The sequence below is a fragment of the Anomaloglossus baeobatrachus genome, chromosome 8, assembly GCF_048569485.1.
Source record: "Anomaloglossus baeobatrachus isolate aAnoBae1 chromosome 8, aAnoBae1.hap1, whole genome shotgun sequence".
NCBI classification, from domain to species: domain Eukaryota; kingdom Metazoa; phylum Chordata; class Amphibia; order Anura; family Aromobatidae; genus Anomaloglossus; species Anomaloglossus baeobatrachus.
In genome coordinates, this window is record NC_134360.1 from 61,216,824 (window position 1) to 61,232,436 (window position 15,613).

The 15,613-nt window shown below is 43.2% G+C and overlaps 1 protein-coding gene across 7 annotated transcripts in view; it reads right to left on the reverse strand.

Annotated features, from left to right (window-relative positions):
* The window catches only part of ATP2B2 (ATPase plasma membrane Ca2+ transporting 2), a 287,611-nt gene that overhangs the window by 36,812 nt on the left and 235,186 nt on the right, over positions 1-15,613 (reverse strand). For all 7 annotated transcript variants that reach the window (XR_012725099.1, XM_075321717.1, XM_075321716.1 and 4 more), the window contains 5 exons: positions 6,473-6,579; positions 6,153-6,344; positions 5,809-6,022; positions 5,519-5,730; positions 4,808-4,915 (listed from right to left, as the gene is read on the reverse strand). Coding sequence is in view for 6 of the 7 variants with exons in the window: in XM_075321717.1 (XP_075177832.1) it covers positions 4,808-4,915; positions 5,519-5,730; positions 5,809-6,022; positions 6,153-6,344; positions 6,473-6,579 (833 nt within the window). In the remaining variant the exon portion in view is untranslated. The remainder of the gene's footprint in view (positions 1-4,807; positions 4,916-5,518; positions 5,731-5,808; positions 6,023-6,152; positions 6,345-6,472; positions 6,580-15,613) is intronic.

Genomic DNA, 15,613 nt, shown 5'->3' on the forward strand with positions numbered 1-15,613 from the left:
AATGATATTGAGACATCTGAAAAGACTAAAGACAGACATTGCCTTATTACAGGAAACCCACTTGGGGGGGGAGGACTTTTTCCGCATGAAGAAACATTGGGTGGGCACCGTTTACGGGGCAGCGGCACAAGGTAGAAAAGCGGGCACTATGATTCTAATAAATAAACAATTCAGTCATGAGGTAGTGGCACATGAGGCAGACGACCATGGAAGGTGGCAGCACTTAACAATCGTTAGTCCAGCGGGTAAACTCAGTATTTATAATGTCTATGGCCCAAATTCACAACAAATCACATTCCATGATGACATAAAGGCCACCATATTAGCAGATGGGGAGGCTAACATTATAGTGGGAGGCGATTTTAACACTGTCCCAGACTCAGCTGAAGATAGGAGGAGGGGCGAGGAGGGGACAGCTAATGTGGGCAGGAGTTTAGACAATAGGGATGTAACATTAGAAGACGTAGGACTGAAAGACATCTGGAGACTAACTCACCCACATGACAGAGAGTATACACACTTCTCTCACCCTCATGATAGCTGGTCACGTATTGATCAGTTCTGGATCTCGCAGGATTTACTGAGTGGAACGCAAGATTGTGTGATAGAGAATATGGTGATCTCTGATCATAGTCCGGTGAGATTGGGCATTAGAGAGAAATTCAGGAGAGGTACAGATATCATATGGAGATTCCCATCGTTCCTTCTCAGGCAAGATAATTTCCATAAGGTGCTACAGGAGTGGTGGGGAGAATTCGCAGAGGACAATAAGGAACATAGAGAGTCCCCAGTGATATTTTGGGAAACGGCAAAAGCGGTCCCAAGGGGCCGTCTGGTGGGGTACGCAGCCATGATCAAACGGAAAACCAATGAGAATTATAATTTCCATAGTGAAGCAGTACGGGTAGCATATACAAATTATGTGACAAATAGATCTCCCATGACAAAAGGCAGATGGTTGGAGGCAAAAGAGGGATTTGACGAATGGGCCAAAAAAAAGGAACAACTATTCTGGTCGCACAAGGAGGTTGACTTACATAGGTTTGGCAACAAGGCGGGAAGGATGTTGGCCAATCTGGCAAGGGGCAGCAGAAAGATGACAGTGATCTCTAAACTGAAAACAAAGGGGGGAGAGGTGACTACGGATCCTAAGGACATTAATAAACTGTTGGGAGATTACTATAGAAAACTATATGGGTCAGGGAATAACGACATGACTGATGAGGCAGAGTGGCTAAGACAAGCCCAAATGCCTAGCTTGACGGAAGAAGATTTGAGTGCCTTAAACGCAGATATCACAGTAGAGGAGGTGACGAGAACAATTGGGGAGCTTAACACCAACAAGGCACCGGGACCTGACGGTTTCAATAGTGAATTCTATAAGGCTCTGAAGGATCTGATCTCGCCGGATCTAACCTCAGTCTTTAATGCTTTCCTGGGAGGGGCGGAAATACCCAAAAATTCCAACATAGCATATATTAAATTACTCCCCAAGGGAACCAAGGACCTGGATGATCCCTCTAGTTATAGACCTATATCGCTCATAAATCAGGATTTAAAAATTATGTCCAAGATCATGGCTAATAGACTGGCCGAGATCTTACCTAGGATCATTACGAATCACCAGGTGGGGTTTATTAAGGGGAGAAATGCCGTTACCAATATCCGAAAGACAATTCTAGTGGTAGACGCGGTTAGACTGGGTCTCACTGAGGGAGGGGCTAGACCTGCCCTAGTTACACTTGACGCAGAAAAAGCGTTTGATAATGTAAATTGGGGGTGGTTAGACAGGGTAATGGAGGCCATAGGGATTGTAGGCAAGATGAGACTTTACATTAGAAACCTTTATGCCAACTCGGGAGCTAGGGTTCACACTCCGGGCTTTCTATCAGACGTGTTCCCTTTGATGAAGGGAACAAGACAGGGCTGCCCATTATCTCCTCTTTTATTCAACCTGGCAATCGAGCCGTTGTCAAGAATACTACAGGGACAAAATAGCTTTAAAGGAATCAAGATAAGGGGTTCAGAAGTAAAGACAGCGCTTTTTGCTGATGACATCATACTTTATATGGGGGACCCCGGTGCGGATTTGCCACAGACTCTTGCCTTGATTGAAAAATTTGGCTCATTCTCCGGTTTCAAACTGAACAAAAAAAAATGCGAGATCATGTTCCTAAAGGGGCATCATGGGACAATGGGGGGACAAATAAGGGATGGCTGTCTATGTGGAATTCCTATAGCACAATCTTCAATTAAATACCTGGGAGTGCATATAGGAAGATCGGTGGAAACAATCTATAACTTGAATTATGGACCGCTAATCAGGAAAATTATAGTTCAATTAAAGGGATGGAAAGGTCTGCCACTTCCATTACTGGCAAGATGTCACCTGATAAAAATGATGAGCTTTCCTAGGCTGCTGTATCCCTTCCAGACAATCCCGCTATTGCTAAAACTAAAGGATGTGAATAAGCTCAACTCCGCGTATACAGAATTTCTGTGGAGGGGAAGGAAACCCAGAATAAAGCTGCGTACGCTGATGAAGTCAGCAGAGGAGGGAGGTCTAAACTTTCCAGATGTCCAAGGGTATAATCTTGTATGTATCATGAGGCATGTAATTGATTGGGTGAGAGGAACGAGTAGGCACTCAGATCATGCGATGGAAACTAAATATGCGTCACCGTGGGATCTGACGTCCATTCTGCACTCCCCACTATCCAGGGTTGAAGGGCACATAAGGAACTCAATTATATTCCGAGACACCATGCTAACATGGAAGTCGGTAAGGAAAAAACTGGGGCTCTCATGGAAAGTGTCCAAGTACTTGAACCCCTGGGCATTCCCAAATTTTCCCCTGGGACGAGAAAACAAGCTATTTACTAGATGGAAAGAGAGGGGAGTCAGGAGAATGATAGATGTTATGAATGTGGAGGACAGGAGGTGGATGACAGGTCGGGAAGTGCTGGATAAGTACAACCTTAATAGCTCACATGTCATCCAGTATGAACAATTGAAACATGGAATAATAGGAGACCTGGGTGTGGTTGGAAGAGAGCTGAACAGAAGTTCGATTGATGAGTTACTGGAATGTGATGTAACAAGTATAAATGTCTCTAAAATTTATCGATCGCTAAGGGGGGTGCTTATCTCTCGGGAGGATAGTCGGACTTTAAAAGCGTGGGGGAAACAATTGGGAAGGGAAGAAGTGGTGGATGATATACTGAGAGGATGGGTACAAGTGCGGAAACACATTACCAATGAGAGATGGAGAGACACTCAATTCAGAATTCTACATAGGGCCATTATAGGTTTCAACATACCAGGTAGGGATAGGTGGTGTCCTAAGTGTCAAAAAGAAAAAACGGATATGCTACATGGGCTATGGGAATGTGAGACAATCGCTAGGTTCTGGAACCAAGTCAGACTATTTGCCCAGTCAACATGGGGAATTTTCAGCAAACTAGACTTAATGGTGTGGATTTTCCACTCCTTTGAGGGAGGAGTAGGAGGAGGACCGAGCGCGCAGGAAAAGAGGAAATACGCAATAACGCATGACATAGCCATGATAGCTAAGCGTTGCATCTTAAAACACTGGATTCAAAGGGAGGGCCCATCCATAAAGGAGGTTGTGGGCGAACTACACAACCTTCTGAAGTGGGAAAAACTAGAAGCGGAGAGGGATAAAGATGGGTTGACAGCCAAGTTTTTTGTGAGATGGAGACATTTTATTGAAAGCCAATTCACACAGGGAGAAATAATTAACCTGATGGCACCTTTTGTTCACTCGGAGTGGTATATCCTGAGCGATATCCAGGACAGCCTGGGTAAACTGAGAATCACCTAGGAGGGGGCTCTGGCGGGAGGGGGAGACGAGACGGTTGGGAATACCAAGACACGCTAGCAAAATTGAAATCATTCAGGGACGACACAGAGATTTAACGAATTGTATTGCATATGTTATATTATATTTCATTACCTATGTTTTGGTTTAATGTTACTGTATACTATCTTAAATCGAACAGCAACATGGAACTCCAAATTGGGGTATCACCCACCTCTATGTCACATTTTGTCAGACGAATGTTCTTCTTTTGCAATGATACTTGTCATGTTTTTACAAATTTGAAAAATCAATAAAAAACGTTTTGGAAAAGAATGTTTTCTTATTACTCATTAACTAGTGCATATAAATATATACGTATACAATTAATTCCGTCACTAGTTCTCTGGTGTATATATAAAAGTCATTCTGTGACTAGTCACTCTACATGTACAATTTAGCTAGTATTACTTTATTTTTGTAAATTTAGGGTATAATACTCTTCTGTTAGGCCATGTGATATCATGGTGACTGATTGGGAATTACATGACTTTGTTCTCTGCATGTGTCACCAGAACTACGTGTATGATGCCATCACATGGACTGTACCACACAGGCTTCTCACAAGGGGGAACAGAAACTGCTATCACAGTTACTGAGGATGACTACACAGCTCCTCACAGTTATAATGTTCAGCTACGTAAATAAATACTAATATTCTTTTTGCTTATTGATAACAATATTGAGTGAAAGATAATTACACTGTCTCCCCAGACACTAGCTGGTCATTTGATACTGTGCTGCTGCATCATGCTATATGCTATCTAGCATATAGAGAAAGAAAAACGGGGGCAATCTGGAAATGAAAATGGCGTCTGGCGAGAAACAAAAAGGAGACATAACTGCTGGGAAAAGAGTACAACATATATGAGAGATGTGCAGAGTGTGAGAGACAATCAGATGGGGCTGCAGAAATGTAAAACTTACCTGACCCCACACTAGTTCCCCGATACCAAGAAATATACACCACATCCACTGATCAAGCTGTAGAGGTGCACAACTGAATGGTTTCCCTCCGAACTGCACAATTACGATCTGCAAGACGCAATGATCAGAATATATAAAGAGAGATCTACTAGCCAGAACATATGGCATTGAGAGGTATATTGTGGGGGTATGCTCAGATATTCCACATTTGCTGCAGCATGACACAGAAAGAAAAGCTCCAGGAAAACCTATGCCAAATCATGACAGTTTGGTGCTACCATGTAAAAAATGCCTAAACCCTACTGGCCTCAGTCTGCTGGCCTCCTATGATGTCATCTCATCACATTCTCGCAATGGCCTTTAATTGTAATTGTGAGCATTTGTGATAGTGAAGGCCTGTTACACTGCAGAGCTCTGTACTGTAAGAGTGGTCATACTGTGAAGCACTGTAAGAGCGGTTACACTGCGGAGCTCTGTACTGTAAGAACGGTTACACTATGGAGCTCTGTACTGTTAGAGCGGACACACTGCGGAGCTCTGTACTGTAAGATTGAACACACTGCAAAGCTCTGTACTGTAAGAGCGGTCACACTGCAGAGCTCTGTACTGTAAGTGCGGTCACACTGCGGAGCTCTGTACTGTAAGAGCGGTCAAATCTACGAAGGCTACTACTCCTACTGCCAATGTAATGTATTTGTAAGGTTTATTTACCTGGATTGCAAAGGTGCCAAGTACAATTCCACAAAAAATGGGATTCCTAAATATCCCATCAAATACATTGCGCTCCCCGTGGATCTTGCGAGCATTGATCTCATTGAAAAGCTGCATCATGACGAAGGTGTTGAAGATAATGGTGTAGTGCTCAGATGGAGGAGAATGGAGCGGGGCATTCCGTCCACTGTCGATATTAAAGATCACCTCTCCTGCAAACACAGAAAGGTCTCTGGAATATCGATTCAGTTCACTGCAAAACTTTGCTGGTGACTAAAAGAGAAACTTACCAGCAAAAAGTAGTGTGAAGATGAGAGTAAGCTGGTAGACACCATGACCCAAGATGTTCTTCATCATAGTCCGAGAAATCAAAGGCTTGTTCCTTCCATAAGGCTTCCGAAGAAGAAGAGACTCTGTTGGTGGCTCAGTTGCAAGAGCGAGAGATGCAAATGTGTCCATGATGAGGTTTACCCACAACATCTGAACAGCTTTTAAGGGGGAATCCTAGAGGAAGAGAAATGGATGGAGCTACAGTCTAGTTCTCACCAAAAAGATCTTACGGCAAAGCCGATGGGTAGTTGACATATCTCCACTATTGATACGTTAACAACATTACACCCGTGCGCCTCCTTACCTGTGTAATGCATGCCCCTGTAAATGCCACAATCACGGCCACCACATTTACTGTTAGCTGAAACTGCAGGAACTTGGAGATGCTGTCATACACATTGCGTCCCCACATTACTGCCTTCACTATGCTGCTGAAGTTGTCATCTGTCAGGATGATGTCGGAAGCCTCCTTGGCTACATCTGTGCCGGCAATTCCCTACATTATCATAAAAAAAGCAGATGTAGGAAGATGAGTCCTGCAATAATGACCAAGGTTTCCGTCTCACATACAATCCTCTAGTCATAATCTATCTTAACTCCAAATTCTTTATACATCCAACTTACCATGGCAAAACCAACATCGGCTTTCTTCAATGCTGGACCATCATTTGTGCCATCCCCCGTCACTGCAACCACCTGCCTCTGCTCCACCTGTGTGCTGTCAATAATACCTAGAAAACAAGCAAACACATTCATGAGATAGTGGCTATCCATCATTTACCAGGATCAGTGCTTATCAAAAGTAGGGGCAGAGTTCATCAAATATCACGATCAATGTCACTCATATAACTGGATCAGAATCCCTCATATACCAAAATACCAAGGTCAGAGTCCATTATATACTGGATAAGAGTCCACCAAGTGTCAAGATCAGAGTCCATCATATACCAGGATCAGTGTCTGTCATGTACCAGGATTAGACTCTGCCATGTACCAGGATCAGAGTCCGTCATGTACAGGGATCAGAGTCCATCATGTAACAGGGTCAGAGTTCGTCATATACCAGGATCAGATCCATCATGTACCAGGAACAGAGTCCGTCATCAACCAGGATCAGAGTGCATGATTTACCGGATTCTGCATCCATCATGTACCAGGATCTGCGACCGTCATGTATCGGGTATCATTTACCAAGGTCAGAGTACATCATATACTGGGACCAGAGTCCGTCATGTATCGGGATCAGAGTCCATCACATACCAGGATCAGTCTTTGTCATGTACCAGGATTAGACTCTGTCATGTACTGGGATCAGAGTCCGTCATGTACCGGGATCAGAGTCAATCAAGAATCAGGATTAGAGTCTGTCATATATCAGAATCAGATCCGTCATGTACCGGGAACAGAGTCCGTCATCAACCAGGATCTGAGTATGTCATGTACCGGATTCTGCATCTATCATGTACCAGGATATGCGACCGTCATGTACCGGGTACCAACATCCATGATATACCAGAGTCAGAGTACATCATATACTGGGATCAGAGTCCATCATGTATCGGGATCAGGGCCATCACAGGATTAGACTCTGTCATGTACTGGGATCAGAGTTCGTCATGTACCGGGATCAGAGTCAATCATGTATCAGGATCAGAATCTGTCATGTATCAAGATCAGATCCGTCATGTACCGGGATCAGAGTCTGTAATCAACCAGGATCAGAGTCCATCATGTACCGGGATCAGCGTCAGTCATATACCGGGATCAGCGTCAGTCATGTTCCGGGATCAGCGTCAGTCATGTACCGGGATCAGAGTCTGTCGTGTACCAGGATCAGAGTCTGTCGTGTACCAGGATCAGAGTCTGTCGTGTATCAGGATCAGAGTCTGTCATGTACCAGGATCAGATCCATCATATACCGGGATCAGAGTCCAAAACTATGTAGGATGATAACATTTTAGAACACTGACCAGCGTCATTTTATAAGGTAATAACCCTGGAACGTTTCAACATATCCCAGTGATTCACAGACTGTTTCATTTCGTGACACATTGTACTTCAGGTTAGTGGTAAATTTTTTATATATATGATTCGCAGTTAGTTATGAAAATATCCAAAAATTTCCAAGAAATATTACACAGGATGGAGGCCTCTCCTATATTACACAGGATGGAGGCCTCTGCTATATTACACAGGATGGAGGCCTCTCCTATAGTACGCAGGATGAAGGCCTCCCTTATATTACACAGGATGGAGGCCTCTTCTATATTACACGGGATGGAGGCAGCTCCTTTATTACATGGGATGGAGGCCTCTCCTATATTACACAGGATGGAGGCCTCTTCTATATTACACGGGATGGAGGCAGCTCCTTTATTACATGGGATGGAGGCCTCTCCTATATTACACAGGATGGAGGCCTCTTCTATATTACACGGGATGGAGGCAGCTCTTATATTACATGGGATGGAAGCCTCTCCTACTCTCCTATATTACACAGGATGGAAACCTCTCCTATATTACACGGGATGGAGCCCTCTCCTATATTAAACAAGATGGAGCCCTCTCCTATATTAAACAAGATGGAGTCCTCTCCTATATTACACGGAATGGAGGCCTCTCCTGTATTACACAGGATGGAGGCCTCTCCTATATCACACAGGATGGAGGCCTCTCCTATATCACACAGGATGGAGGCCTCTCCTATATTACACAGGATAGAGGCCTCTCCTATATTACACAGGATGGAGGCCTCTCCTATATTACACAGGATGGAGACCTCTTCTATATTACACAGGATGGAGGCCTCTCCTATATTACACAGGATAGAGGCCTCTCCTATATTACACAGCATGGAGGCCTCTCCTATATTACACAGGATGGAGGCCTCTCCTATATTACTCAGGATGGAGGCCTCTCCTTTATTACATGGGATGGAGGCCTCTTCTATATTACACAGGATGGAGGCCTCTCCTATATTACACAGGATGGAGGCCTCTCCTATATTACACAGGACGGAGACCTCTCCTATATTACACTGGATGGAGGCCTCTCCTATATTACACAGGATGGAGGCCTCTCCTATATTACACAGGATGGAGGCCTCTCCTATATTACATGGAATGGAGGCCTCTCCTATATTACACGGAATGGAGGCCTCTCCTATATTACACAGGATGGAGGCCTCTCCTATATTACACAGGATGGAGGCCTCTCCTATATTACACAGGATGGAGGACTCTCCTATATTACACAGGATGGAGGCCTCTCCTATATTACACAGGACGGAGGCCTCTCCTATATTACACAGGACGGAGGCCTCTCCTATATTACACAGGACGGAGGCCTCTCCTATATTACACAGGATGGAGGCCTCTCCTATATTACACAGGATGGAGGCCTCTCCTATATTACACAGGATGGAGGCCTCTCCTATATTACACAGGATGGAGGCCTTTCCTATATTACACAGGATGGAGGCCTTTCCTATATTACACAGGATGGAGGCCTCTCCTATATTACACAGGATGGAGGCCTCTCCTATATTACACAGGATGGAGGCCTCTGCTATATTACACAGGATGGAGGCCTCTCCTATAGTACGCAGGATGAAGGCCTCCCTTATATTACACAGGATGGAGGCCTCTTCTATATTACACGGGATGGAGGCAGCTCCTTTATTACATGGGATGGAGGCCTCTCCTATATTACACAGGATGGAGGCCTCTCCTATATTACACAGGATGGAGGCCTCTTCTATATTACACGGGATGGAGGCAGCTCTTATATTACATGGGATGGAAGCCTCTCCTACTCTCCTATATTACACAGGATGGAAACCTCTCCTATATTACACGGGATGGAGCCCTCTCCTATATTAAACAAGATGGAGTCCTCTCCTATATTACACGGAATGGAGGCCTCTCCTGTATTACACAGAATGGAGGCTTCTCCTATATTACACAGGATGGAGGCCTCTCCTATATTACACAGGATGGAGGCCTCTCCTATATTACACTGGATGGAGGCCTCTCCTATATTACACAGGATGGAGGACTCTCCTATATTACACAGATTGGAGGCCTCTCCTATATTACACAGGATGGAGGCCTCTCCTATATTACACAGGATGGAGGCCTCTCCTATATCACACAGGATGGAGGCCTCTCCTATATCACACAGGATGGAGGCCTCTCCTATATTACACAGGATAGAGGCCTCTCCTATATTACACAGTATGGAGGCCTCTCCTATATTACACAGGATGGAGACTTCTTCTATATTACACAGGATGGAGGCCTCTCCTATATTACACAGGATAGAGGCCTCTCCTATATTACACAGCATGGAGGCCTCTCCTATATTACACAGGATGGAGGCCTCTCCTATATTACTCAGGATGGAGGCCTCTCCTTTATTACATGGGATGGAGGCCTCTTCTATATTACACAGGATGGAGGCCTCTCCTATATTACACAGGATGGAGGCCTCTCCTATATTACACAGGACGGAGACCTCTCCTATATTACACTGCATGGAGGCCTCTCCTATATTACACAGGATGGAGGCCTCTCCTATATTACACAGGATGGAGGCCTCTCCTATATTACACGGAATGGAGGCCTCTCCTATATTACACGGAATGGAGGCCTCTCCTATATTACACAGGATGGAGGCCTCTCCTATATTACACAGGATGGAGGCCTCTCCTATATTACACAGGATGGAGGACTCTCCTATATTACACAGGATGGAGGCCTCTCCTATATTACACAGGACGAAGGCCTCTCCTATATTACACAGGACGGAGGCCTCTCCTATATTACACAGGACGGAGGCCTCTCCTATATTACACAGGATGGAGGCCTCTCCTATATTACACAGGATGGAGGCCTCTCCTATATTACACAGGATGGAGGCCTCTCCTATATTACACAGGATGGAGGCCTCTCCTATATTACACAGGATGGAGGCCTTTCCTATATTACACAGGATGGAGGCCTTTCCTATATTACACAGGATGGAGGCCTCTCCTATATTACACAGGATGGAGGCCTCTCCTATATTACACAGGATGGAGGCCTTTCCTATATTACACAGGATGGAGGCCTCTCCTATATTACACAGGATGGAGGCCTCTCCTATATTACACAGGATGGAGGCCTCTCCCATATTACATGTGATGGAGGCCTCGCCCATATTACATGTGATGGAGGCCTCGCCCATATTACATGTGATGGAGATCTCTCCTATATTACATGTGATGGAGGCCTCTCCTATATTACACAGGATGGAGGCCTCTCCTATATTACACAGGATGGAGGCCTCTCCTATATTACACAGGATGGAGGCCTTTCCTATATTACACAGGATGGAGGCCTCTCCTATATTACACAGGATGGAGGCCTCTCCTATATTACACAGGATGGAGGCCTTTCCTATATTACACAGGATGGAGGCCTTTCCTATATTACACAGGATGGAGGCCTCTCCTATATTACACAGGATGGAGGCCTCTCCTATATTACACAGGATGGAGGCCTCTCCCATATTACATGTGATGGAGGCCTCTCCCATATTACATGTGATGGAGGCCTCTCCTATATTACACAGGATGGAGGCCTCTCCTATATTACACAGGATGGAGGCCTCTCCTATATTACACAGGATGGAGGCCTCTCCTATATTACACAGGATGGAGGCCTCTCCTATATTACACAGGATGGAGGCCTCTCCCATATTACATGTGATGGAGGCCTCTCCCATATTACATGTGATGGAGGCCTCGCCTATATTACACAGGATGGAGGCCTCTCCCGTATTACATGTGATGGAGGACTCACCTATATTCCTTTCTGTGAAATGCCGACAACAAGAGGTCGTAATGGCAGATATTATATCAGCATTTAAAGGGCCAATGCTTTTCTCACAAGAAATGGCATTGTGGGTAATAAATAATCTAGCAATAGAGAATGTAGAGCTGGTGGAGAAAGGTTGCAGTTGATGGACTAGAGTCTATTTTCAACTTATATAACTATCCAATACATTTTCTTGCATAACCGCTAGTTAGAATAATTTCAAAACGTTTTCCACCTTTTACCATAATCTGTACAAAACAATTGAAAAAATAAATATTTTCAGGTGGAAAAAAATAACATGAAAAAAGTAAAATAATGTGGTTGCAGAATTTTGCACACCCTTACTCTAATACTTTGCTGAAGTGCCCTGTGAATTTATGATAGCATTTAGTTTTTGGGTCGGAGTCTATCACACGTCACATCTAGAAAATGGGATCTTCACATCTCTCCTCTTTAAAATTGCTCCATATCTGTCGGATTGCGGGGTCATCTTTTATATACAGTGTCCTCATTATGTCACCAACGATTTTCCCTTGGATTCACATCTGGACTCTTGTTGAGCAATCCAGAACTTTCATCTTCTAGTGATGCCATTGTTTTGGTGTAAGTTTTGTTGCAAAATTGACTGATATTCGGGGCTGTTCATAATTCTCGCAACTTTGGCTATATCTCCAGTTTCCAAAGCCTAATGATGCCTCCACCATTATTCACTGTGTGTATGGTAATCTTCTGGTGATGCACAACTTTTCCTTTGTTTCATCCATGCCTTTTGGAATAAGAGCAAAAAACTTCAACCTTGTACCCTTCTCCTGACTGATAACTTTCCGCAATGAGATCCCTTTGCTGTGTTGTTAGCTGTTACAGACCAGAAAATGTCAGGAAAATCCTCCTAGAACACCAAAACATTCTATGGGGTTATTCAGAATACCTGTAAAGGACGGCGGCAGTGCACCAACTACTATGTAACATGAGGATAAATGTTATTGTGTAATTCTGAGCACAACCCAAAATATAATAGGGTGTTAATACTTATGAAACTACAATATTTTAGTTATTTTCACTTTCATGATTTCAACTTGTTTCTCAATGGAAGCCAACAGTAAAGGTGAAAAAAAAACCTGAAATTATTTACTATCTAAAAAGACACATATGTAGGTTTTTCTCACTATCTGATATGAAATCAGAATAAACCTTTCCCATTTTAGAAATTAATAAAATTAAAATGCCAGAATAATGAAAGCGAGAGAGAATGTTTTAAAGCATTGTTATTACTTTCTGCAAAGTCAAAAGTTTACATACGCTAAGAGTACTATGTCTTTAAACAATATGGGACAGCCCATATGATGATGTCATATCTTTGGAACCTTCTGATAGGTTTATTGGCAACATCTATGTTAATTAGAGACCCACCTGTGGATGTATTTTACTGCACACCTGAAACACACTGCTTGTTTATGTAGCATCATAAGAAAGTCAAAGGAAATCCGCCAAGATCTCAGGAAGAGACTTGTGGACTTGCACAAGTCTGGTTTATCCTTGGGTACAATTTTCAGTTACCTGAAGGTGCCTCGTTCATCTGTACAAACAATTATATGCATGTACAAACAAGTTGGGAATGTCTAGCCATCATACCACTCAGGAAGGAGATGGGTTCTGTGTACCAGAGATGAATGTGCTTTGGTCAGATATGTGCATATCAACCCAAGAACAAAAGCAAAGGATTTTGTGAAGATGCTGGTGGAAGCTGGTAACATTGTGTTATTATCCACAGTGAAATGAGTACTGTATCAACATGGGCTGAATGGCCTCGCTGCCGGGAAGAATCCATTACTCCAAAAGAAACATAAAAAGCTAGATTTAATATCTGCAAATGCACACAGGAACAAAGATCTTAATTTTTGTAGACAAGTCCTATGGTTTGACAAAACTAAAATTGAACTGTTTGACCATAATGACCATAGTTACATTTGGAGGAAAAAGTAAAAAGCTCTAAAGCCTAAGAACACCATCCCAACTGTGAAACACGGTGGTGGCAGCATCATGTTGTGGGGTTGTTTTTCTGCAGGAGGGACTGGTGCATGTCACAAAATAGATGGTGCCATGAGGAAAGAAGATTATGTGGCAATACTGAAGTAACATCTCAAGACTTCGGCCAGGAACTTAAAGCTTGGGCGGAAATGGGTCTTCCAAATGGACAATGCCCCAAAGCATACTGCCAAACTGGTTACAAAGTAGGTTAAGGATAACAAAATCAATGTTTTGGAGCAAAAAGTCATCCCAAGTCATAAAGTTTAAGGGCAATGGAACCAAATACTAATGACATGGAGGGAAACTTGTGACTTTGCAGAAAGTAATAAAAATGCCTTAAAACATTCTCTCTCTCTCATTATTTTGGCATTTGGTAAATATAAATTATTTGGGTTCCTAATTTCCCTAAAATGGGAAAGATTTATTCTGATTTCATGTCAGATAGTGAGAAAAACCTGCAGATGTGTCTTTTTAGAGAGCGGAGGGAAAAACATGCAGATGTGTCTCTTTACAAAGAGCGGAGGGAAACTTCTAGTTTCAACTGTATAGTGGCTGGTGACCAGTTATTGAATGCTCCTATTTTTTGCAAGGATGGTTGGACCTTACAAGACAAGTACCTTTTACCTTTTGTGTCCTTAAATTGTCAGCTTGCCAGCAGGGCCCTCTTCTGATTGTTGAATTATGTGTTACTCTGTAATGTCTGATATTATTTGTACATGTTGTACCCTCTGAACTGTATAATGTATGAATATGTAGGCGTTATAGAGAAAATTTATTATTAGTCATGTTGGCAGTAGGACGTCTTTCTTACTGCAGCTTAAGTACCTGTAAGTAAAGGTTGAAGGGTATCTCAGCTTCTCATGGTTATCCTACGCCAATAGTATGAGAGTAAGCCTAATTACCTGGGTTGCTTAAAATTAAATGTCATGGTACATTGTCGTGCCACTTCCATATTTACCACAAAAGAATAGGGGGGCAGAATTCCATGAAGCTTTACTTATTTGGAAGGAAAAAATAATGAAAAAACCAAGGTGTTTTCTCTCAACATATTGTACAACGCAGAGGCGTACAGCTAACAGCGGCAGACCACACAGTGAATATGGGGCCATGAGTTTGGAGGCTGGTGCTGGTGCTGGATTTCCCTCCCTCCTGTGCGTCATCAGATTTTCAACTGTTTTTGTAGCAAAGTTTAACTTTTTCTGTATTTTTACCCTATAACAGCCATGTTGGAGTAATCAACGTCTGCGGCGGTGAGCCGGTGTTCATCTCTGCACATGTCTGCTAATTTGAACAGCAGACATGTGCGGCTAACAGGCTCAGGTGGATCCTCGATCCACCCGCGCCTGTTAACCCCTTAGATCGTGCTGTCAAAATGTGACAGCCCGATTTCAATAGCCGCAGCAGGGAACGCGCTGCGCTCCCCGCCGCCATCGTGATCACGGGAAGCCAATGGTTGCCATGATAGCGTCGGGTCATGTGATAACTCTTGTTGCTATCATGACGTATTTCCAGCAAGAGCCGACAAAGCACCAGCTCAAACACGAACGCTGCATTTCTGCCGATCAGAGCTATGCAGCTCTGATCAACAGAAATGCACAGGCGATCAGACTACTAATCCATAAAGTCCCCTAGGGGGACTAGTAAAATAAATAAAAAATGTAAAAAAAAAATTAAAAAATATGCAAAAATAAAAAAAAATAAAAAAGTTCAAATCACCCCCTATTTACCCCATTGAAAATAAAACTTAAGAAAATAAAAGTATATACATATTTAGTATTGCCGCGTTCAGAAATGCTTGATCAAACAAACCTATAAAAACAATTAATCTGATCAATACATGGCGTGGCAAGAAAAAAATTCCAAATGCCAAAATTACATT